At 39.0% G+C, this 26,610-nt stretch overlaps 1 protein-coding gene across 1 annotated transcript; it reads right to left on the bottom strand.

Annotated features, from left to right (window-relative positions):
• Window positions 1-26,325, bottom strand: LOC113039020 (myomegalin-like). Its single transcript, XM_026196886.1, is given in 46 exon segments — window positions 1-770; window positions 1,060-1,105; window positions 1,387-1,433; window positions 1,513-1,651; window positions 4,086-4,217; window positions 4,307-4,497; window positions 5,039-5,098; window positions 5,720-5,908; window positions 5,984-6,105; window positions 7,287-7,413; window positions 7,498-7,611; window positions 7,720-7,845; window positions 7,943-8,218; window positions 10,487-10,677; window positions 11,479-11,619; window positions 11,832-11,892; window positions 12,036-12,256; window positions 12,357-12,753; window positions 13,311-13,415; window positions 14,207-15,779; window positions 16,508-16,937; window positions 17,014-17,195; window positions 17,329-17,394; window positions 17,925-18,056; window positions 18,135-18,244; window positions 18,332-18,463; window positions 20,159-20,298; window positions 20,383-20,495; window positions 20,577-20,723; window positions 20,944-21,060; window positions 21,146-21,285; window positions 21,460-21,592; window positions 21,754-21,945; window positions 22,221-22,415; window positions 22,497-22,676; window positions 22,790-22,927; window positions 23,155-23,265; window positions 23,339-23,509; window positions 23,664-23,882; window positions 24,023-24,115; window positions 24,679-24,798; window positions 25,015-25,149; window positions 25,278-25,478; window positions 25,480-25,750; window positions 25,752-26,229; window positions 26,232-26,325. Coding segments are annotated over 46 exon segments (8,799 nt in total). The 5' UTR covers window positions 26,311-26,325; the 3' UTR covers window positions 1-654.
• Window positions 26,326-26,610: the final 285 nt, after the last annotated feature.

A 26,610-nucleotide genomic window follows, 5' to 3' on the forward strand; every position in this document is an offset into this window, starting at 1 on the left:
TTTTGGTTAAATGTGTAATTTATTACAAAGTAATATACAGTAAATTTAGTGCTGTGATATTATGGATGTCATTATAGAAAAGGATCATTCATTCACATTCAGCCTTGATTTGTTTAAAATGTCCAATAAAAATATTTTCATAGGCAAATTTAACAGGCTTACTAATGAAAAATCAAACTGATGTCTTGCTGTAAATGTTGAGTAGTTGTATAAATCTAATGCAGATTAGGTTATTATCATCCAAACCGGTTTACCATGAAAGCAGAGAGACTGTTTTATGATGGTTTATACATTTACTTTAAACACAGTCTGCTACATTAAACCATGCGCTCATGTAATGTACATGTACCACTTGTTTACATCAAAATATTTGATTTCTTAAGCGGGATAATACGTAATCACAGGAGACCAGCAGTGAACATGAGACTGTCTAAAACCAGTATAAAACTAAAGCTCAAAGTATTTACAGGAGAAAATCTCTTCCGCTATTAAAAAACATTCCCTTTTACACGATTAAATGCTCACTGTATATGTGCAAATACTTCTGAATGACATCAGCGTACCTCAAAAAAGAGTAATAAATTAAGAAGGCAGAATACAAGAGAAAACCATGTTAGGAATCAGCAGTCCTGATCTGGAGTCAGTGTGAAGTTTCTAACAGATGCAGTGGGAGGAGTTTTCACTGCAGGCTGAGCCTCCGCCTGAACCCTGCTGAGGACAGGCCACGCCCCCTCTCTTCTGATTGGTCACTGGCCATTCAGTGGGACGTCCTGCAGGAACACAATCAGGTAAAACTATCAGAGATGTGTTGAGAGCCAAATGATCAAGCAAATCCATGCAATGCATCTCAAGCCTGAATTAAAACCCCTTCAGACAAACACAGCAGAGACATGGAGTAAAACTCTGCAGACGGGCCACTGGGGTTTAAACAACTGCAAGCAAAAACAAATACAAATACAAAATAAAAGAAAGAGAGCAGTGAACATGCAGTGATTGTCAAACAAAGAAACAGATCTGCTTCTGAAAGCACACAAATGCACAAGCTGTCATTAAACTAACCTTCCACCTGCAGACCCTTCAGCCCAAAAACATTCAGAGAGTTAGACTGAAAGACAGGTGAATAAACCACAGCGGCAGAGCATTAATATCACCAAGACAGGGAAGAGAGAAAATATGTCCAGATAAATGTCCTTTACAAAGAAGCGTTCAGGACAACAACATTACAAGTATAAATTTTGAAGTACTTTATGTTGTAGCCCCCAAAAAATGAATAAATGTACAAAAAAAACAATATATATATAGGCTCGATGCATGTCCCAGGTTAAACAGAGTCTGGCTTGCTCTACTGGACTGAATGCATGTAAACGAACACAAGGGTAAACGCACCTCCAGGTTTCCTCTGGCCCTCTTCAGCACGCCGTGAGTCAGAGACACTGCAGAAACACGGCACACACATCAGTGTTGGTTGACTCTGCATGAGCGCGCGTGTGTGTGTGTGTGTGCTGCTCTTACGCTGGTCGATGATGATGCGCTCCATGCCCTCTTTCAGCTGGTTGGAGGATCGGAGACGTTTGACAGCTCCGCTCAACATCCGCTCCTGCTGAGACAGACGAGTCTTCAGACGACTGATCTCACTCTTCAGCAGCTCCTCCTGATGACACACACACACACACACACACACACACACACACACACACACGGGACACAATTAGATTTAATAACAAGGTTTCACTGAAATTAGAAGTTATTGTGAGTGCATTATATATTATTTGTATCAGGGTTTATTTCTTAGTGAAAGATTCTGATTCCACTGCATCTTTATGTATCAGTCGTAACGCTTCACAATGCATTCATTGCAACAAACTTTCAATTCTATTTTAATTCAATTACATTAATTGTACACCTTTAGTCACACACCTAAAGTACTTTTCATCTAATGGTAAGAACACTCCCCAATGTATTTAATTATTTTACAAAATATTTAATTTAGTCACCTGTATTTAATTAGGTGTATTTTGTTTAACATAAATACATGCAAATTTCATTTTAATTAAAAGTAATTTATTTCACAACTTATTTAGTCACTCTTTATTATATGTTTCTGGTCACTATTGTATTTTTATTTAATGATAGGAACACTTCATGTGTTTCATTATTTCATCTTACACAGAATTTAGTATTTATATACTACACTACAAGATGTATTTTATTAAACAATCAAATTGATAAAAGTGAACTTGATTATACAAAGTCAACATTGTATTTGGTTTTTAGTTTTTTTTGCCTATATGCCAACAGTTAAGTGAAGTTTTTATTTTCCTGAAAAGTATTTTATTTCACATAAACAAGTTTCACACTTATTGATGGTCACATTTTATTATATTTTTCACAAAATGAAAGGAACATTTCATGATACATTTAATGTCAGTTAGCTTCCTTCATTAGTCTTAAGTCATGGGTGTGTTCACACCTGACTTGTGTGGTTCGACTCAATCAAACTCAAGTTCATTTCCCCTCTTGGGGCAGGTGTGTGAATACAGCAATCGCACTCAGGTGCGCACCAAACAAAGTCAAAATTCAAAGTCCCCTTTATTTATATAGCGCTTTAAACAAAATACATTGCGTCAAAGCAACTGAACAACATTCATTAGGAAAACAGTGTGTCAATAATGCAAAATGAAACAACCAAATAATGGATGACCTTAGCACACACATGGTTATGGTTGCAATTTCTGAACTAGCAGACTTTCCTGGTGTGAATGCAGCCTATATTTAAGCTTTATCTAAATAAAACGTCACGTTACCTGTAGAGTTGTTCCGATTCCGATACTAGTATCGGAAATATCTCCGATACCACAACAAATTCTGGCATCGGCATCGGCGAGTACATGAACCCATATACCGATCCGATACCATTTTCTTAAAAAAGACCTAGTTATGACCGCAAGCTTTGCCTAACCGCTGCACGGTTCTTCTTCGCTGCTCAAAATGCATTGAAAACACAGGAAGTTGTGCTGTGTTGCCACAAGCAACCCCTGTTTAGAGCAGCGAAGAAGAAATGAAAACGCGTTAGCAGCCCTTATCTATATATGACTGGATCACTCATCACATTCTAAACTGCCAAAACACAGTGAAGCCGCTACTATATTATAGATCAGTGGTTAGCAGTATGTCTCTGTAGTACCGGTAGTTACAGACTCTCGAGTATATTCAGTACCGGCAGCTGCGTTCAGTCGCTTCCGTGTAAGTCAAAACGCAGGGCTCCAGACAGTAGCCGAATATATACTAGTGTCTGTGAATATTAAACTGCAAAATACTATTTAAATATTACTCCCGCAAAATCTACATCTCTGTGGGTGACTGGCACAGATGCGCGAGAGCTCGCTGTTTTGTAGTCTCTGCTGTGTGTCATGAGGACACGAACGCATAAACCGTCACTTCATGAGAATTTACCGTTTCATTTGAGAATACTGTCATATCATAAACACAGACACTCAAAGATCTTCATGGCAGCCCATTAAAATAAATGTTTGGTTTACATGAGTAAATTGACAATATATAAAGCTACTGTTGTAGCCTACAGTAATAATAATACATCTCTATAATAATAATAATTATGCCTAGATGGTTGCTTGTTTTTTACTTGTTTTTTACTTGTTAGAGATTATCTGATTAATAGATCTTTTTTTATATTCCTAGACTTATTTGTTGCAGTTTTTTTATACAGTTATATTGTAAAACTTAAATACCTTTTTTAGTTTGCGGTGTTAGATTTTTGGCTGCATTTGAAGTTCTTTTTTGCATAAGAAAATAAATAATACTGTCAAATTCATGTTAGATAATAAAAATACTGTAATAAATACAGTAGTTCACCATGTATTTGTTCATGTTTTATTGAGGGATCTGTCTGAAGCACACCATAAAAAAATTCTAGCAATTTACACAGGGCTAGTAGTATATACAGCTGTATATACAGATATACACCCAGGTATCGGATCAGTACTCGGTATCGGCCGATACCCTGAGCCCAGGTATCGGAATCGGTATCGGGAAGAGAAAAAGGGTATCGGAACATCTCTAGTTACCTGTCGAGTGTGTGTGGCGTCTCCTGAGGGCAGCGAGACTCTCCAGAGCAGTTTGAGAAGTCGAGCGGCTTCCTCCAGAACCTGCTGCATGGTGTTCACACTCCCAGAGACGCTCTTCAGCTGCTCCCCAGCCTGACACACACCAAAGGAAACACATTCAGTGCTGAAACATGACCCTGACACACACCAGACTGACTGACTGTGTGTGTGTGTGTTCTCACCCGGCCGCAGTCGTGTATCTGTGTGTCCAGATCTGCAGTGAGTCTCTTGGCTTCAGTGATCTGCTTGCGCAGGGCGTTATAGTCCTCGATCAGACCCAGAACGTGACGCCCGCGTCTGTCCGCCCACAGCCGGTGACCCGGGACCAGCCGGGACGGAGCGTGAGAACCAGAGTCCACCGAGCTAGCGCTGTCTGAACACACACACAAGTGGAAATGACCTTTTCTTAGGGTTTACTTCACAAAAATAACACTTTAAAAGTGAAAGAAGTGCATAAAGAAAACTCATGCCCATTTTTAAAACCATAAAGATTTTGTGATATTATTCTCAATTAAACACCAATAGAAATCTCATTACTATAATGCATCTCAATGTTTTCAGTTTTATTCTCTTTTATTTCGATATAAGATTATCTAATTAGATTCTCTACTGTAATAGCATTTATATTTTACTAAAAGAATATGTATAATAATGTATATGAACAATATCTAATAACAATGGCTGACAATGAAAACGATACATAGTATTTAATAATGATCTTATTCACAAACCCACAAAATGCCACAAATGCAAAATAGTACTACAATGTATAAACAACGTAATTCATAATTTGCCCTATGATTTCTTATTCATTTTCATGCTCTTTAGATTGATCACTGCAATGTAAATCTGTTCAGAAACTGATCAATATCTTTATAATCTTACAAAGAACAGAAAAGGTCAAAGATGTGTACCATGTGCAGCACTGGATGTGTCTCTATGAGTGTGAAGAACATCTGATTTACCAGCTTCATCTGAGAAAAGAGAAGAAAAGAATGAAATGTCAAAAGATTCACCAAAAAGAACAAGGAAGATCAAAAGAAAGATCAATTGAAAAAATAAAACAAAAAATAATAAAAGAATAAACAAGAACAAAAGGGAAAGGAAATATGGAAAGAAAGGATAAAAAGAGAAAGGAAAAAGGAACAAAAAGAACGAACAAAGAAAGACCAGAAGGAAAAATGAAAGAAAGAATAAGCAGAAGAAAAGAACAACCAAAAGAACAAACGATAGACCGAAAAAAACAAGAATGACAGAAAGAGAAAACCACAAAAAGGAAAGAAAGAACAAAACCACACAGAAAGAAAGAAAACGAAACTTAAAAAGTATTTAAAAGAATGACAGAAAATGGAAAAGAAAAAACAAACGAAAAATAGATTGAAAGAATGAACAATAGAAAGACCGAAACAAGAAAAAAAAGAATGACAAAAAAAAAAAAAACACTGTCTATTGCTTTAATGATTGTTTTCTTGAACCTGTCTCCATCTATTACTAGTATTTCCTGAAGACTTTATTTGTTACATTGGTTTAATTATCACTGTAACCTCTCGAACAACATTGCTCACTAATAATTGTTTATTACTGTGTGTGTGTACCTGTTGTGGGCAGCAGGTAGTTGATGTTGATGGTTGATCTGGGGTCGCTGCGGGTCAGCAGCTGTTGTTCTAGTCTCTGTCTCAGTGTGCTGTTGATCTGGATGCTTCTCTCCAGCTGAACACGCAGCTGTCTGATCTCAGCCAACAGCTCGCTCAGATCCGCCGCTGATCCAGAGCCACGGCCCTCACCTGAACACACACACACACAGATATCAGTGGTGTCTCAGACCTTCCTCGACAGTGTGTGTGTGTGTGTGAACGCACCTGTGTGAGTGTGTGTGGAGTTCTTCATCTGCTCATGCACCTGCAGCTCCAGACGCACAGACTGCAAGAGCTGCTGGGTATCACACAACTGCTGCCTCTGATGACTGTTCTCACACTGCAACCTGAAACACACACACACACTCATCAGTGCATGCTCAAAATATCTTTCTTATGTTGTCCTCACTGGTTGCATGCAAAACTAACATACAGTGCAACAGCAACCATGTTCGATGTCAAACAAATAGTTGTTTTTAGAGGAATCTTTTTATTTGAATCAGTCACACCAATTTGCAAGTTAGTGTGAATCAAATAGAATTGAATTTGTCGGACAACCAACTCACTGAATGAGTGCAAGCAATAACTGCATTAAAACAATTAACTGCTTACTCAATGAGTCAAAATGATTCTTGCATTAACATTTGAGTTCTACTTAACTAAATCATCCACAATTGTTGCATTAACTGACAATGAATTGGCCAAAATGCTTACTGCTTAACCAAAAAGACTACTGCATCAACAAATAAAATGCAGATTGAATCAGTCAGAATGCTAATTGATTAACTCGCTCACTCACTGAACAACTGTCTCACAGAATCAATTACTGCATTAAAAACTGTACGACTCACTGAACCAGTCAGAAAGATCACTGCATTTAAAACTGAATCTCTCACTGAACCAGTCAGAGCAATTACTGCATTAATAGCTGAATCAGTCAGAAAGATTACGACAATCATTACATAAAATAATTTACAATTATAGTCACTAACTAGGGCTACTGCACTAAAAAATAATAACTTAACTGGATTAAATCAGAATGCTTAATGCATTAGAAACTGAATCAATTACTGAATCAACAACTGAATCACTTACTGATTCAGTTCCGAATCTCACTGTATTAACAACTGAACCACTCGGAAAATCAAATCAGACTCAAAACTAGCATTTAGCAGGTGAGAAATGTTGTGAGCTCAAATGTTTGTAAGCTTTAAAACCATTTAAATATGAACTGGTTCCTAGTTTAAGATACTCATTTGTAAATCTAAATGGAGATGTAGGAAACACTGATGTGAAACAACTAAAAAAAAATCAGAGACAACATAATGAGTGTGTGTTTTTGTAAAATGAAACTCCTTAGCCAATTAAACATTTAACACCTTGATTACAAATAATTGCAATAATTAAAGCAACTCATTACACAGGCGAATGACACATGATACACAAACACACACATTACATGATACCAGATCACTGTGTGCATCTGCAGCTGATCTCTTTTATAAGAAACACATTTTCTGGATGTTACCTGTACAGGTCGTCCTGTAGTTGATCTTTCTCCTGTTTCAGTGTTTCACACTCTTTTCTGCTCAGCTCTAGTTTAGCGGTTCGTCTGGCCAAAGTCTCCCTCAGGCGGTCGTTCTCCTTCTGTTTATCTGTTTAAAACACACACATAACTGTGACAGCAGCTAGCAGATCACATCTAGAAAGTAGTTTTAACAGTACAGAGCCCATGTTACCTCGAGCTCCCTGGTTGAGCTGCTCTTTGAGTGTGTGGTTTTGGGTGAGGAGGAAGTGCAGTTCGCTGCTGATGTGAGTCTGATCCTCAGAACCAGTGATGAAGATGTTGGTGGCTGTCGATCACAAAAACAAACACTCACATATTAAATGATCTGAAGATCTGAGGAACGGTGTAAACCACATAAAACATGAAATTAATGTATACGAGTGTGCGCGTTCACCTGAGTCTTTCTCAGCTTCCTGTAACTTTCTTTCTAACTGTTCTCGGAGTCTCTCGTTGGTTCTTATCGTCTCTTCAAGACGAAGACGCAACGCTCGGATCTCCTGCAGGTGCTCAGCTAACAGATCTAAGAGAGGAAGAAAGAAAATAAGTATGTGGATGAAGTCAATGCTGCAGCTACCTGCATACTGTAACGTTATAATGTTATATCTCTGTGACTCCACCTGAGCTGATGGTCGTGCTGGCTGACGTGTTCTGCTGCTCCGGCTGCTTGTCTCCGGTCTGGTTCTGTGGTTTGTGCTTCAGGACAGATCGAGTAAGGTCCAGCTCACTGGAAAGTGTAGCGTTTAGTTCCTCGCTGCTTCTCAGCTGCTCCTGCAGACGGCTATTCTCCCTCTGTAGCATTCGGACACTCCCCTCTCCATCATCATCATCCGCGCCCCCTTCGACAGAAACCAGCCGTGAATCTGAAAATGCATCGCCATTGACGGCCTTCACCCCTGCAAGAAACGACAAGAAAGATTTGTTTACAATGCATACAGAAAAAGCATGATCCGTAAATTAATTTTGCATGTAACTTGTGTTCTTAATTATTTTTGGTGAATTCTAAGCACAAAAACATGCTAATAGTATTTCAGCAATTTTGTGCATGTCTCCTTTGCCGTCATTTAATTTTATTAGATGAAGTATGAGGTATGTTAGACACATCAGCATTCAACAGTTCGGGGTCTCTTCTGCTCACCAATGCTGCATTTATTTAAATACAGTGTAAACTTATTGGTGTGATCAAAGCTGAATATTCAGCATCATCAGTCCAGTCTTCAGTGTCACATGATCCTTCAGGAATCTACTTTACAAATACTATTTATGAAAGATAAATGCATTATGCATTTATAATAACCAGCACTGTTGAACTAAGCACCATAAGGGGACACTTATTAATAAAGTAAACTGATCATTTGACTTTAGGTTGAGCTTAATGTCTTAAAACACAGTTTCAAATATTGCTACCAATTTATTCATTATATTGTTTAAATTTACATTTGGTTAAAAATTGTTTGGTAATTAAAATTGAAATAAAATATAAACTTTTGACAACAAACTAAAAATTAGAAAGGTTGCTTCAAAAACTAAATGAAATAAAATAAAGTACTATGCACCTAGCACTAAAATGGAAATAATAAAACTAAGCTAAATAGAAATATCAAAAAGAAAAAAAGCACACAATAAATAGAATTTTAAACAATCTGAAAAGCACAGACAATTTTTTTAATATATTTTAAATATATATAATAAATTATATATATTTTAAATATTTAAATAGTACATATTGCTAAAATACTGATACAAACATCAACTTCTGCTACTTTAGCCAAACCTATAATTCAATCCAGCATCACTTAACATCAGACACTATCGCCTCTAAGAGCGTTCGGGCTAAATAACCTGCAAATATGCTGTAGTCCATCAGGTGTTCACTGAATACATCTCCAATCTCTTGATCTATTGCGTCCCAGATGCTGGGAAACCTGAACCAGGCCGACCTGAAGAGAGATCAGGAGTAACAAACTCCTTCTGTTTGCTAGTGTAGTGCTATTAGAGTTAATCTAGCATCTTGTGGCGATGCTTTTAGTTGAGAGCAAAATCTATCCATTTCCATGATACTAAACACTCAAATCATCAACATGCCGGCTCAGGACTTTTAACGACTCTCAGGAGACAACAGAGCACACTGAATAATGCATCTGTAAGGGCTAGTAAGGGGACACCAGCCTCAGCTCCTGACGTTTCACTACACGACTCAAATACTCAAGCCAACCGGACCACAGATTAGCAAGAATAGATAAATGCATATTTAATCCAGACAGAAAACATGGTTTTACTAAAACACATCAAAACACACAATCAGGGATAAATTTAGTTTTGCTGTAATATTGTAATTATGCATTACACCAACAACAAAAAAAATAAATTAAATTAGAAATGTAAATTAAACTTGCTTTGGCAACACACTAAAAGAAGTAGTAAAAAAGTACGAAAATAAATAAAAACTAAGAAGATTAAATAGCACATAACATTATTAAAATAAATAAATACTAAAATAAACTACTAAAACTGTATTACTAAAATAAATACTTTTTTAAATATTAATAAATATTATAAGAGTTTTTAATAAAATAACAGTCACTATAATTACTAAAACAAAAATATAAGCTTATTAAAAAAAAGTAGAGACAAAAGCACAAAATAAATTACTAACATGAAAACAGAAAGTAAAAAAATAAAAAGTAATTAAAAAAATGAATAAATATAAAATAACACTGAAAAAAACATACAAAAATGCGAAATACATATTTTAAACAATTAAAAAAACAAATCGAAAGTTACTAAGACAAAAAAAAAAAACAAAAAAAAAAAAACAATACTTCTAGTTAAAAATACTATTAAATAAAGTAACTTAAATGAGGCATAAGGCTTTTGTGGTACTAAGTGCCAAGACTCATCTCTCCAGGTCAAGAGGTCACTTTCAAATGAGCTCAATCTGAAGGTTTACTGGATGAATAATTCAGCTTGATTTAAAAGGTGGCCCACCTTGAACTGAGATTACATTAATCTATAAGCAAGGAATCTGTTTCAGGCTGATAAAACATTGAAGAACTTTATTGGAAAGGTGTTTACAAACGTTCAGTTGTAATTTGGCATTCTGATGTTAGCTGACATACAATCAGACACATTTAGACACAAACACCTGATGAGGTGAGTGTTACCTGTGTGAGGTCTGTTGGGGGTCTGCCTGCGGACAGCAGGAGGGCTGTCGTGGAAGGAGGTGGTGCCATCGCTGGACAGCCTGTCACTCATCTCAGAGTCGGAGTGCTGGTGCATTCTGGGAACTTGCATTCGCAGTTGATGCTGCAGAGAATGAATGAGCCGGTCTTTCTCCTGTAGTTCTGCAGAGAGTCTGTCACACACACAAACAATTACAGAGAGAACAAAACTATCAGAGCGACACGATAAATCCAATCAACAATACCACAACAACACACAAAATAACAGGGAAATTAGGAAGTAAAAGAGTAAGGCTACATCCCAAATCCTATACTTGTACTAGTCTAAAAATCAGACATGGACGCATGCTTTAATAATCTCAAAAAAATAAACACTATCTCCCTTAAAAGTTTTAACAGACAGAATTTTTTTCATGTTTGTTAAAGAAGTCTCTTCTGCTCACCAAGGCAAAAACAGTAAATTAACAGTAAGTTTTTCCTATTTGAATATACTGTCAAATGTTATTTATTTCTGTGATGCACAGCTGTATTTTCAGCATCATTCCTCCAGTCTTCAGTGTCACATGATCTTCAGAAATCATTAAAATCATTTCTGCACAACAAACATTTATTATTATTGTATTTGAAAGCAGTTCTGTTGCTTTATAGTTCTGTGGAAACATTTTATTTTTTAAGATTCTTTGAATATATAGATCAAAAAGACAGCATTTATTTCAAATACAAGTTGATGTTGTTTTTTTTGACATACATTTCTTTCAAAAAGTAGCAATGTAATTTGTGACTCATTAATCTTTCGTACTAAATAATATAGACAGTATAAGAATTGGAATGGAGCCTGAATCTGGGCATAAAGACTGTCACCCAAAGAGAAAACTCAACACAATAACAAAACCTAAATGACTCTAAGAAAGACTTCCATTATAGAGGTAAGAAACACACTGCACTGCACGTGGGCCCTTGCAGGCAGCACTCACAGGTCAATGTAATGCTGTGTGCTGATGGCAAGATTCTGGTTCTGCCTGCACAAATAAAGCATCTGTAGCTGCTGCTGGTCTCTGTCGCTCTCTAGCTGAGAGCGCAGGTACTGCAGCTCACCCCACACCCACTCACAATCGCTGTTGGGAGGAAGCCAAAGACTACGCCATCAAACACCAGCTAGATTAATGACTAATAGTAGCTACAGACTACAGTGTACACCAGCATCACCATGTATTACTAATGCGCTGTTCCATTCCATTTCTCCTCTATTACAAACTTGAAGATTTCAGTATTTGAGAGATCACGGTGCATCGTTCTTAGCAGATATGAAGCTGAAAGCTGTTCTCACCTGAGCTTCATCTCTGACTCCGCTACTTCTTCATTATCCATACCAGACCCTCCTGTAGAAACTAAATGATAACAGAAAACACATCCTTCAACAATGTAGTTTAGTTATGGCTATGTTCACAGTAGAATACTACTGCCTCTGTTTCAGCGTTTCCCATCTCTAGCATTCTTCATGAGTGGTTTCTCTGTACTGGTGTGTATTTACCCTGCTCCAGTTTCTCCAGCAGACTCAGGCTGTGATCCAGATGCTCTCTGAGCTGGGTTCCCTGAGCGGAGTGCATGTTATTAGGCTGAAGTAACTCCTCTAGAGCTCGTCTGAGCTCCAGCAGCTGTTTACGCTGTTCCACACCCAAACCACGAGACACACGGATCTGTTCCCGCAGCTCACACAACTCCCGGGCCTGAGACTGGACCAGAGACTCAATCCTGCGGAGAAAGAGAGCGAGAGGATGACGTCTAATAAAAAAGCCATAAGATGAAGGATACCGTTGTTGATGATGATCATGAAGATGGTGATGAAAGCCACCTGGAGGGAGAGCCTGCTTGGCTGCTTCTGTTTAGGGTCCTCTCTTTTTCTAGCTCGGTGCTCAGCTGGGCGATTTGAGCCTTCAGTATCTTTGTTTGCTCTTCCTCTTCACCTACTGTGGGGTCAGAGGTCACACTCAGGAGCTCAGATGACAAAGACTTCTTCCGCAGCTGCCTCTGGAGGTTCTGGATGACTTTGTGTTGTCCTTCGATCTGTGACCTGAGCTGCTGGATGTGCAGGGTAGGGTCTGTGTGAGGGTCAGAGGTTCGAGGGGAGCTCAGGCCAGGAGAGCTGGGGTACGAGGGGCTGGATGCAGTAGTGTCAGGTGATAATCGGTCCTGGTTGCCCGTGAGGACAGGAGACAGAGCGGGAACCAACCGCAAAACACCGTCCACATCTGATAGTGACATCAAACACACAGAGAGAGGACAGAGAAAACACGCATATAATGACAAGTAAATTTGGATTTAAGTTAATTACAGAAATGGAGGAAGGAGGTTACAGTTTTCAAGGATGCCCAATTAGTTAATTATTAAATCAAGGATGGATTGTTCATGCAGTGGAAGTGATGCAAACCATGTTAAAACAAACTCAGCGTGCTGACAAACACATAACCAATGTTAAAGGACAAGTGCACCCAAAACTTGTTTACACTCCCTTGTGATTTTTACCAACAGGAAAAGAAAATAGCACCATCATTCTGTTAAACTTTGGTGTTAAGTGGCGTGAAAAGTTATACAAGTTTGCAACAGTGTGATTTAATGGAAATATTTTCAATTCTGGGTGAACTATCTCCTTGAATTACCCAAAGCATCACACCAGTTTATTATGATCATGCAGTCAGTAGCAGTTTGCATGGATCATCAACGGAGATGGGAGATTCTGAAACTGCCTTTCCATGCAGAAACCCTCACATGCAGACTTATTAAAAAGAAGTGTCTTTCCCTTGTCTACCTGTGCTACTGCCCTCCACCTCCGTCTCACTCCTTCCACTCGTTTCATACCCGAGGTCCTGTGCTTCCACTTGCACCCCTTTATCATCCCGTTCACTAGGGGGTGCTAGAGCAAACAGGCAGGGTTGAAAACAGTAGCCCCAACAGAAAAACAAGCAACATGCCTGTGGTGGTACCGCAATAAATCTGAATGCCATTTAATGCAGGTCAGTACTGTGCAACATGATATAAAGTACTTTTATAAAGTAAACATAAGAATAACTTTTTATATTGGAATTAATAATTTGAGATGGAAATCAAGTTCAAATGTATCAAATGTTTCAAAAACATCAGGAATGTTTTTTGTGCATCTCTCAATTTTCACTCTATTGCATTGCATTAAACGTTTTGAAACTACAGAGCTCTGATCTTGAAAAAAAAAAAGCATTTAAACACTTACTATGACATATTACTGGGAGGTAAAGTCACATGTTACATTTTGTATAATTTTATGCAAGTATCTGCTAAACTGTTATAAAGATCTCACTTATTTACAAGCTACCAGAAATTCATCTTTTTGGCCATTTAAATATAAACTGCTTCGAACTGTCGCAAGTATTAACTCCATTTTCTCACTATTTAATACTATATGAGTCATAAAAGCCTGATGCATCAAATGATACTCAACATATTTCATTATTTTATATTTCAGTCTTTACCAGAATAAGTAACTATGTACCAGACCCTTATGCCAATATGTGGCTGATTCTATACAAATTAAAATGTAATCCCCGTCATAAATACTGAGGTGAAATAATGTACAATCACATGCACCGTACACAAAAATGTGTGCATTAAAAAGAGCTACTTTGAGCAGTTTACCCTCAACTGAGTGTATTGGATGCATGTTCTTCTCACCTTTGCGAGGATCAGACTGTTTATCCTTATTTGAGCCATGCACAGAGATGACCGACTGAGCGATCGCCAGTTTCTCCTCTAATTTTCGACATGCCCTCTGCTTTTCCTTCAGGGCCTTCTGCAAACTTTCGATCTGGGCGTTCCTCTCCAGAGTTTCATTTCCAGTTGCATCTCCACTTCCTCCACTTTGGCCACGCTCACTAACAGCTTCCTCAAGTCTGCTCATTTTCTCAGCATGCTCAGTATAAATCTGAAGAAGCATCAAGAGGTTCTTATGAAGATTTTGGTGTGAGGTCACCGGGTCCTGAACATTCTGTTGGCGTTCTGGTTTGGAACTCTCAGGGTTCTGAATGGGCGTGCTTGTCTTGTGTTGGTGCCTCTCAGCGCAGACTGGGTCCTCAAGAGACTCTCTCTCCAGCAGAGCACGCTGCAGCCTCTCCAGCCATTTCTTTAACTCTGGACTGGACAAGATCTCCTTGTGAGACTGGTTTGGTTTGGAGCAAATGTCTGCAAGAGACTTGACCGCGCCTTCAGCTGCTCTTAAGCATTCAGACAGACAGTCCATCAACTGTTGTTGTTGCAATGACAAGACCTTTCCTTCTGGTCCAGGAGTGCAATTCCCCTCCAGAGCAGAGGGTGCGCTGTTGTGCTTGGCGCTGACAGCTGCACTTAACTTTTTAACAGCTGCTTCTGAAGTCCAGAGCTTCTCCTGCAGCTCTGCATTCATCTTGCACTGCTGCAACAGTGACTCCTGCAGTGAGTCCACCTGCCGCTGTAACTCAGAATTAGGTCCTAGTGTTGGATCAACCTCTGGGATGTGAGAGTCTTTTGACCTTCCATCGCTTTGATGAGAAATTCTGATCTGTTCAATCAAGTCCTCAAACCTCTCACAAAGTGCTTTTGGGTCTTCTTGTCCAAGATCCATTTGGCTGCTTGCAGTGTTAACATTTTGGAGCAATGCAATAGCGGATTCTGCAGAGTTCAAGCAGTCCAAGAGCTGAGCATTCAATCGGTCTTTCTCCTCAACAGCCTTCTGAAGATCTGCACAATGTTGCTGCAAGGTTACATCTCCTGTTTGACCGATTCCACACTCCGAGTCCAAGCTGCATGCGGTGAGGTACGCAATAGTAGACTCTGCCGCTTGTATAGCTTCCAGGTACTCTCGGTTGAGCTTGTCCTTCTCCTGTAGCTCTGCCTGTAGCTCGTCCCATTCCTGGACCTGTTCCCTCAGGCGGAAGATTAGCTCCTCCTTCTCTTGGCATTCTTGATTCAACAAATCTAATTGCCCCATTAGCTCAGATTCCAGATTCTCGTTCATGTTAGCGTCTCGTTTCGTTTCTGCAGTCGGTCTCAGGCTAGAATCTTTAACGTGGTCTAATTCGAGGTGTCCGTGCTGAGCTGATCTCGAAGACGTCTTGCTGTCCGTGCTGTAATCAGACTCTTCCGTCCCAATCAGGTAGTCTTTGTTTCTGGAGTGAACATGAACTAAATTCAGCTCACTCAGATCTTCTGAACTCTGCCCAGAGCCCTTACTGGGCCTCACAGGTACTGGTAGCCGAGATTTTACATACGCCTAAAACAAATGACATTAGGATTATTTTACAAATAATATAATTTGGAAAAGACAAAGAAGCAGTAAAGACAGGTTTGGATGCATCTCCACACTAAAGGCAAAAAGAAGTGGGAAAAAGGGGTGGTGCGTCACATTATTTCATGAATAAATTCAATTTAGATTCAAAAGCTCTTCATTTTATTCGGTATAGATTAATTTAGGTATATATATCGGGTCAATCATGTCAATTCTTCTTAAAGAAAAGAACAGTTATCGGTTAATTAAAATCAAGATAAAAAATTCAGTATTGTCAACCTAGCCCTTCTGGATAAAGCAGGGTTACCTTATACTTTTCCATAAGATCAACTCAGTTCCAACCCTGCTCCCAAAACACCTATGTGTAATTATCAAGTGCTTCTGAAAACACTATTTTGCCAGTTCAGATATGTTTAATCAGGGTTGGAGCTGAACTTTTTAGGAAGGTAAATTTCCAGAAAAAGGACTGAGAAACCCTGGGATAATAGGGTTGGCAACTCTATGGTTGCTTGTTAAATCCCTACATGCAATGAGCCACTATTGAGTCCATGAACATGGCACCTAACGCCAGGTTACTCCAGGTTGCTCCAGAAGTTTAAAATTCAGGCATAATTGCTTCTTGGTAGGTTTGAACCCACAACCGTTTCCAACCGTTTACCAACCAAAGCTAGACTTTCAACCTTTTTCCGGTAGAAAATGTGACTAATACGTACTGCATGTCTGGCCATGTGCTGCTTCTGATTCTTGCTGGATTTGGTGCTTTGGCCCTGCCTTCTTCTCTCATATCTCTCCTCCATTTCTTTCCTTTCTCTTGATTTGTTCTCTTTCTCCAGCATGCTGGTTTGTCTCTGAAGATCTTCATGGTTTGTCTGCAGTTGATCCATATTGCTGTCCATCATCTTAAGGTTAAGTTGACTTCTAGCATCAGAGACAGAGTTTTGCTGCAGCTGCTCTTTTAGCAGTCGAATTATCTTTCTGTGACTTCTGGCTTCTGAGCGGAGCACCTTCACGGTTTGGTGCAAGTCTCCATGGCTGTCGCTTTCTCCAGAACTCTCTGCGCTTTCTTTGGACTCAGTGGCGTTTTCTTCCTTCAAAAGTCCACGGAGTTCAGACGCTTCCAAGCGGAGTTTGGCCACTTGCTCCCTACAAATTGCAACAGTTAAAAGTTTAGTTTGACATACAGAGCTACAATGTGGATGCCTAGTTATCTTAAACATACCGTAGTTGAGAGACTGACTCCGCTCCGCAATCTGAGAGAAGGGATCGGAATTCTGCTTTTTCTGATTCATCCCTAAAGAATCTAGATGCGAGTTGTACTCCACTTTGCTGTCTTTGAGTTTGTGATGGATGATTACTCTCACTAACATCCTCTGCAGAACGATTTGCCTCATCACATCTCTCCTTAGAGATATACAACACATGGGACAACAGTAAATACCAAAACAAGAGTACGGTGTTTTCCAGATTGAAATTTGAGGATCCAGATTAAAGTATATTTTTACAAAACTGACTCATATATTCCCATTTCTCTTACCTCCGTGATTGGATGCATAAGTGTCACATCATCTTCAGAAGTCGGTTTCTGCTGTATCTGTGTTTGCTACAGTAATGGCATGTTTGGTGACACATGACTTAACAACATAAAATGTCATAATGGAACAGAATATAAAGAAAGCACAAAGTAACGGTTGGATGGGACGGCTGCAGGTGATCATGGGTAAGAAAAGATATGTCAGAAAGACAAGAGAGAGGAGATAACTGGGGTTAGCAGGGATGGAAGACAGAGACACAGAGAGAAAACTAGAGGGAGGAAAAAATAAAATAACCACAGACACATACATAACCACTCATTCAGCAGAAGGTCCAATCTACAGCTTACTAATGTTAGTAGACTAGAAACTCAACTACAGACAAGAGGTCGATCATAAACAGAACACAAAAGCACAAAACCAGAAGGTCTGAGGTTAAAGGTCAAGAGGTTAAAAGAAGGTAAGAAACTGGGCCCCATTTTACATTGGCATCAAACCAAATGTTGGCTTTGCAAAAATGTATTCTAAAAACATTACATAAGATATAAAAATAATATTTCTAAGCCTATTTTTGAAAATATTTCACTGTGACCTTTAATACCTTGATTGGAGTTGAGAGGTTGATTAGGTCTGGTTCTTTCTGATAGTCTACTGGATCTTTTCCCACAATGTCTTTCTCCATCTGAAGCAGCTTATTCTGCAGTTCAGCATTGACTGCCTGAAGCTCTAAAACCTGAAAATAAGAGGAAAATGTAAATCTTTCAATCTTGTTTGACAAAAATGACATAAAATTTGGCGATTAGGCACTCACTTTTTTTCTGAGCTGTTCAATGGTCAAGTGCTGGAGCTCCTCCTCTGGCCCTTCGCCAACACATATACTCATATAGGACGTCTGATCGCCAATCCAACTCAGTGTGTCCACTAAAATCATCAGGTGAATTAATTCAAATGAACTTAAATAATTTAATTTAAGAATGGACAAATGATAGGTTTGACATGTGAACATACTAGTATCATTGGCTTGTCCAACCCCTCCTCCCCGGTTCTGGATCTGACCCAGTCTGGCTTGCAGAGAGGCGTTCCAGCGTTGGGCTTCCTCTAGTGCATCCCGCAGACTCTCTAACTCTGAAGGGTTTGAACCTGCAAACACATGTATACTCATGCAGTTAGTAACACTCCAAACATATTCAATAAATATGCACAACTTTAACTTTGTTCTCTGCATATTTCCTTTTTTAGTCTTTAAAGAACAGCTTAGAAAACACAAATTATAATGATAAGAAATGGATGGGTGCATAATCAATATGACATAAACCAAAGTTGCACCATAGAATAATATACACAATGCTATTTCCAGGCATATTTATTTTATGCCGATATTTATTGTAAGCTGAGTGGTGAAAGCAAGAGCCACAGCAAGACATTGGTAGAAAGTTAATAGGAAAGTTAATCAGGTGCATTTTTTTGTTTTGTGTTTTGTGAGTGTGCACAGAAAGATGATCTGCAAATAGCATCACATTCAATTTGAATCAAATTCAAAAGTTATGAAGGGGGAATAAAAATAGATCAATTATCAAATAAATAAGTTTCTCTAGATCAGCTTCAGTGTAATATATAGAAGTAAAAATAAGAAAAAAATCTAACTATGAAAATATATACATATATAAAAAAAATATATATATATTATATATATACACACACACACACACACACACACACACACATATATATATATATACACACATATATATATATATATATATATATATATATATATATATATATACACACACATATATATATATATACACACACACACACATATATATATATAAACTAAAATAATTAATAAATGTTATTATTTAAATTGTAATAAAATGTTAACATTTTATAAAATTATGAATGTTGACAAATGTTTAGGTTGAAGTACTTAGTTAAACTAGAACTAATTAGATAATTAACTAATTAGAAGCTAATTTAAAATCTCTCTACCTCTCTCTCTCTCTCTCTCTATATATATATATATAGTATATACACATATAGCACAGAAATAAGACTATTATTGCAGATTTTTATTTTATCTTGTTTGGGCTGGAAAAGGCATCACCACAGCCACAATCCCACAAAGCAGATGGACACAAAACGATTAAAGGTAAATGGAGCAGAAATGGACAGAATGAGTTTTATTTTCATCATTCAGTGTATCTGAGGCACTGAACTTAAAAAATAAATAAAAACAGTGAGTATAGTCTTGTGAGGAATGTGAAGATTAATGGACTGGAAAGGTTTTCATTGGTATGCACAGAAAGAAAGAAACAAGCTGAATAAGTGAAGACGTGTACATGGCAGGGAGGGATGAGGTTAGTGTATTAATAGTGTTTCAGTGCTGATGAGACACACACATTTAAAACACTTTATTACAAAGAATATATTATCTATAAATAAATAAATAAATAAATAAATAAATAATCACAGACAACAGAAAAAATGAGTTGAACAAGACAGACAGGAATGCCAGAACAACACAAAACAAAACAGAACAAACATACATGCAAGTCAGAAAAAAGATAAATGCAAGCTTTCATATAAATAAAAAAGCATGGTTATGTGCGGATGAACAAGGATAATGATGTAAAAGCTGGATGAGCTCTAACTGTGTGTCCTGATATTAATAAGATCCATCCAGAAAATCAACAACCTGATGGGCAAAATATTAAGCCCTTAGCTCTGACCTTGAACTGACTATAGCCCTGCATCACTGTTGGCTGAACAAACTAAAAGGTTCTTTTGGTATATTGGGAGATTAGAGCATGACATCTGACTGGTTTTCTGCACCTTCTCTCTGTTTGGCTCTCTGGATCTCTTTCTGTAGCTGATCTCTCAGCTCTGTGTTCATCTGGACTCCACTTTCCAGCTGCTGTCTGAGGAGTGATATAGCTGTGAGCTCCAGCTGCAGAGCCTGCAGCCTCTCAACACTGAAACCAACAAAAAAAAAACATCATTTAAATATAGGTATCAAGTGTTTAACAGCACATTACAAACTCTTAGTTGTCACACACCTGTCACGATCTTTGACGGCTCTGATGAGGTCAGAATAGAGATGTTGCTCAGCTCTCAGAGCTCGGTTTAACTCTGTCTGCTCAGTCAGCTGATCAGATAGAGATGCAACCTCCTACAAAAGAAGAAAGGCATTCAACATTACAGATGCTGGCATGGATCAGCTTAAAGAATGCATGCATGTGTTCACATTTACCTGTTGTTGGCGATCTCCCCCAATGATGGTTCTTTCTCTCTGAGGGAGAGATGTAATGCTGCATTCACTCTCACCCGGCTGGGACGCTTGATCCCGGGTCAGAGGAAGTCGGCTGTCCCCTCTTTGAGACAAACGCTGGTGCAGCTCCTGCAATGGACCACAAAATCAGACTGAAGCATATACTGTAACCCAACCTCATGGGCTCATGCTAGGTGTGCCTTGAAAGATTCATTTTTTACCGTTTAATGTTTTATTGTCACTTTTGATAAATTTAATACATCTTTGCTGAATAAAAGTATTAATTACTTTCGATTAAAAAAAAAAAAATGTTTGAATGGTGGTATATGTGAGTGTGATTTCTACTCACAGTAATGATTTCTTCTTTAGTGTTGAGTGTTGATGTCAGGGACTCGATATTGGCTATCTTTCCCTCTAATTGCATCTCTAGGTCTGAGACCTTTGACTGAAGCTCTGCTAGAGAAATCTGTCACAAACACACAATTATTTTAAAAACTTCAAACGTTGAAACACACAAAAAAACAAATCCATTAAGATCTCAAATTAAAGACCTTGAGCTGGTTTTCTCTCTTCAGTGCGGCGTTCAGAGCTTCTGTTTTCTCTATGAGCTCTTTCTTCAAAATCAGCACAGATTTCTTACTGACCGTTGTTATATCCAGAGTGTCCTCACTGTTTTGCCTGCTTAGTTCAGCTTCAAAAACAAACAACAAATGTTATGTCTAGATATCATTTAAGTTGAATTTAAGTGAAGCATGGCATATTTCTAACAATACCCATGTTTTTCAAGAAATATCCCCATTATCTGCCTATATGTGCACCTTTACTGTAAAACCGTTATATTCTTACAGGACAAACACACTCTCACCTTCTCTTTCCTCAAGTTTCTTCTGCAGCACCTCAATGGTCTGTCTGAGCTCCAGCACCTGAGGAGGAAGAGCTTCACTCGTCTTCATTTCCAACAGGATGCGATCTTTCGCCTGTCCACGGTCTAACAGTTTCTATAAAAGCAACAGAACAACATCACTTGGCATTTAATTACCACAAAATTACGTCTTAAGAAGGTTTTTTGCACACTAAAGCAATTCCGTTTCTGGACTGAGCAATCGATTTGAGTGTGAAAACAGCCTTGTGATCAAAAGATTACAGGTCAAAGTCTCACATTAATGAGGGCATCCTTTTCCGCCAACATTGCACGGAGTTCAGCGGTCTCTAGATGGCCGTCCTGTGTTGCTGTAGCGTTCAGTCTCTGTGCGTTTCTGAGCTGCAGCTGTGTGTCTGCCAACTCCTTAACAAGATCCTGCAGTTCTCCTGCACGATTATTCAGAGCCTGTACGTGACGCTCCGCACTCTCCTGCAAACACAAAACAGATATTTCTGAGGCATTGGAAACGATGCTTATAAGTACACATATCAAGCACAAGTGTACAAGTGCATCAAAACCATAAAAAAAAAAAAAAATTACTTGAAATTAAAAAAATAGCAATATGATTAAAATATAAAAATTGATGTGAAAATTGAAATACAAAAAAAAAAGTTATTCAATTAAATCTGAAATTACTTAAAATATTTTTGAACAAAACTATGATAGTATCTCAATGATAGTGAAATAACCCGGTCATCTAGTACCTTCAGAAGCTGGTCTTTGCTGCTGATTGTGGCCAGCAGGTTTTGTACAGCGGCTTGGTTCTCGGTCACTAGCCTCTCTCTGTCCTTCACTGCCTCGGACAGCATCGCCTCTGTGACCTTTAACCTCTGACTCATCTGCTCTGCGAGGTCACGACCCTGGGACTCTGATTGGCTCAGAACCCTACCAGCCATCTCCTGGAAAGTGAGGAGAAAATGCCTTCACACTTAGCAAATTCTGTCTGTGTCTGCACCAAAACTTGAGTGTGCGTGTTGTACCTCCATGTCTCTCGTTTTGTTGTCCAGCGCTTGCTGTAAGTGCTGTATAATGGCGTCTTTCTCTCTCAGAGCTCTCTGGAGGTTCTGCTCAGTCTCGTCTTTACACCTCTGAAGATTCTTCAGCGAGTTCAACAGCTGCTGCAGCTCCAGATCTCTTTCCTTTATTAGTGCATCAAAACTCTACACAGAGAGAAACCATTAGCATCTGATTCTAGATCAGCACTTTTATGTGAAGAAATTAAACATTCACCAATTTAAAATCTCTCTCTAATCACACAAAAACACAGTCTTACATTGATAGTCTCCTCGTTGTGTGAGAGCAGGTTGTTGAGACGCTCCACGTCTCTTTCTTTCTCTCTCAAGCTCAGCTGCAGCAAATGGATCTCATTTTCTTTCTCCTCCACGGCTGCAAACTTCTCATCCAAGGCTTTCTGCTCACAGAGAATAAAGCACACAAAAATCTCAAGTGGTCGATATTTATGATAATCAAGGCTGGCAACTGTGCTTAATATTCTGCTGACACAAACAGAGAAACACAAATCATTAACATACAACCATCCACCTGGAATCATTATCTGAGTTAAGCAGGTGGTTTATGGTACTGTACCTTCAAAACTTGTGTTTAAATACAGAAAACAATAAAGGAAGAGCCACAAACCTCAAGTGCTTTCTCTTTCTCCTTGAGTCGTGCTCTCAGTTTATCCACCATGGGATCACCTTCCTCCTGAGTTCTGTTCTTCTCCAGATCTTTAACCATGTTCATATAGTCCTGAAAAACAGGAATGAGTAAAAAAAGCAGAGGTGTTGTGTGTAAGCTCTGTGTGTGTTGTGTGTGTGTGTACCTGCAGCTGCTGGTCTTTATGATTCAGACTAGCTGTGAGTCGTTCTATGGTGTTCTGTAGTTTTTGTTCAGCTGCGCGGTTTTGCTCTTGCTGTTCTAGACGCTGTTGTTCTAGAGCGTTCTCTCTGTCAGCAAGAGCTCCGTTTAGCTTCTTCAACTGGTTCTGAAGATCCTGCAATAAACAGACGAAAGCAAAAACATAAAAAAGAATGTAATATCATTAAAAATTGTGGTTAATCTGAATATTTTAATTAAAATCATATGTAGTATTTCTTTGTAATGACATAAGTATTTCGTTTTTACAATACAATGTCTGTGCTCCTCACATTAATTGTCTTGTCTCCCTTCTTCTTCTGTTGCTGTAGCTGCTCCAGCTCTTGTTCTAGTTCTAGTTTGACCTGCTGAAGAAGGCACAGCTCTGAATCTCTGCTGCCCAGCACACGCTGCAGCCTCTGGGCTTCCAGCAGCGAGGAGTGAGCCTCCGCCTGGAGCCGTGATAATTCAGCCTGCTGCTCCAGGAGTAAAGACTGCTGGTCTTCAGCCCCCTGGAACAAACGGAAGAACATAACACACTCATTACACAAATCCTTCACCCATCTACTATATTAGTGACGAGGAGCAACTTAGTAGCTACAGTTGTCAATCTGTTCTAACTCACCACTGAAAAGTGCACAATCACACATACCTGATACTTCTGTAGTTTGGCTTTATGAAGGGCCTCTCGAGCCTTAGCAAGAGCCTGATCTTTCTCTTCAAGATCACCAGATAGACCCTCGATCTGAAATAAAGAAGGATATATATAGGTAAAACCACATTTTAGTAGTTTTTGTTGTCAAAAGCATTCTAGTTTTTAGTGAAAACTCAATTCATATGAGATTGTTTTCAAATACATTATAAAACCATTGTCAAGTAAATACGACATTAACAAAGAAAGATTGCTTAAATTCAAACCCAAATTTATAACATTTGCTGCAGACTTAAATTTAGTCACACTTTATTTTAAGCATTAATTATGACATAACTCAATTAACTCCCAATTTGACGCTTATTATTAGTTTATAAGGTAGGGTATAGGGAAGGATTATAGATGTCATGCATTATATGTACTTTATAAGCACTAATAAACAGCCAATATGTTAATAATAGGCATTCTAATAAGCAACTAGTTTTAAGTGAGAATGGGACACTTATTCTAAAGTGTTACCATACATTTTTATTCAAGTACTTGTTTTATTTTGCTCTGAGTTGCCCTACTTTTTTTCTTCTATAATGCTGAAATTTTGTTGATAGAATAAAAATAAAAAATACATCAAACAGTTTTAATGTTTGACTGCGTCACACCTCTTTCTCCTTCTCTTTGAGAACCAGACTGAGACCCTGGATGGTTTTGTCTCGTTTCAGAGAGTTCTTCTTCTCTGCAGACAGTTCGATCTCTCTCTCCTGCAGCTCATCAGAAAGAGCCTAAAAACACAGAGGAACCCAATGAGACTTCAGCACAATACTTTGCTGTTAATTCAATGACAATTTCTGCTTAGAATTCATGTATGCACGGAACCAATTTCTAAAATTACTACCGGCATTGTTAAAGAGGCTTATATCATTTCTGTTATTTTAGCCAATACAAACCCTGGCATAGTCTGCTTATATGCAGAGAGGGTTTGTCTGCAGAGGATTTACCTTATTTTCTCTCTCCGTTTCTTCTAGCGTGTGTTTGAGGGTCTGGCTGCTGCTTTTGGCCGTGTTCAGTTCTTCGGTCAGCTGCCTGGTTTTCTGCTCCAATCTGCTCAGTTCATTCTGCCTTTCAACAAACATCTGCAAAAAAAACACAAAAAAAAACATGTATTTAATTTGCCGCTAAAAACTGGTAAGCAGTGCCCTAACATCCTAGCTAAAATTAGAGAAGTCAGAGAGTCATCAAAATCTGTGTAGAAGTGATGTACCTCCTGTTTAACAGGTATGTATTCATCATTAAAATCCTCTTCCATCTCTCTCAGACTTCTCTCCAGCTTCAATTTCCAAGACACACCGCTGTGGGTGTTTCCATGTATATAACTCGGATATTTTAATACTGGAATCTTGCTACTGTTGCATCGTGGGACAGGCCGCACTCCTTGCACACTCTTCAAGAGCTGCAGTATATCACCACACCAGCGAGGTCGTTTCTACGGTTGTGGGGGTGGAGCCTCTCAGTGGGCGTGTCTGTCTGAGGGGTGATGCACTGATGTGGGCGTGGTCATACTGCTCCAGGGCCACTGATTGGAGGGAAGTTGAGCGTGAAATCAAAGCGCTCTTCTTATTTACGACGTCCAAATAGTCGCGACTAAGAGAACGAGGTCGGGTTACTGGCACGCCAGTGGTTTTTAAATTTTTATGTGAAGAAGAATGTAATTTTGAACGTTGAGAACGATCTGTTTTTACTAAGCGGCTCAAGACTCACACACCTCCTCAATCGACCTTTAAACTTCTCCTGTTGGCCTTCACCATCTGAATTCACAGAAACAAGCCCTTGACTTCTTCCTAGTTTGTCTTGGACACTGGCAATCCGTGTTTGTTGCTGCTTTGGTTGAACAGGTTGAGCTCGTCGAATGCATTGCAGCTGCTTTGAAGTATTTAAGCTTGTTCCAGTCTGAACTTCCTGTTTAAGAGGTACGTTTCCACTTATTTTGTGTTGGTTATGTTGTCTGTACTTGTTTGTGATTTGCGCTTTCAGTCCATCTCTGTCGTTCTGCATCCGCTGCAGCTGAGCGGCATGCGTTTCCTGCAGCTGTCCAATGGCGACGTCGCATTGCACAATGCGCTCGAGTAAAAACACGCATTTTCCGCAGAGAAACTCGCTGTGGCCGTCTCGTTGCAACTCCAAGCCCAACACATGCGAAAGGATGACTGCCAACTCAGACGGCCACATGCGCTGAACAACCAGCGACACTGACCTCCCTGCACACACACGCCACACACACGGCATGGGTCACGCATGTTCACCAGACTAACACAAAAAATTTCTGATCTGTACGCATACTATCTTGCTATGCATCTGCCTCAATGCTTTTCCTTCCGTCTTGCTCTGCACTGAATCGGAGCTGACTATGCTCTGCCCACACGCAGATTTAAACCCTTTAATCCTCTAACACACACAGGAAATCCTTTGGGTGATGTGCACAACGGCTGTAACACACACACATACACGCAGTAATCCACTCAGCTCAGCAGGAGTCCGATGAGAAGAGTTGTATTTGGGCCGTTGATGTTCCTACAGTGATTGAGGATGTTGCAGGT

Source organism: Carassius auratus, chromosome 21 (genome assembly GCF_003368295.1).
Source record: "Carassius auratus strain Wakin chromosome 21, ASM336829v1, whole genome shotgun sequence".
NCBI classification, from domain to species: Eukaryota; Metazoa; Chordata; class Actinopteri; order Cypriniformes; family Cyprinidae; genus Carassius; species Carassius auratus.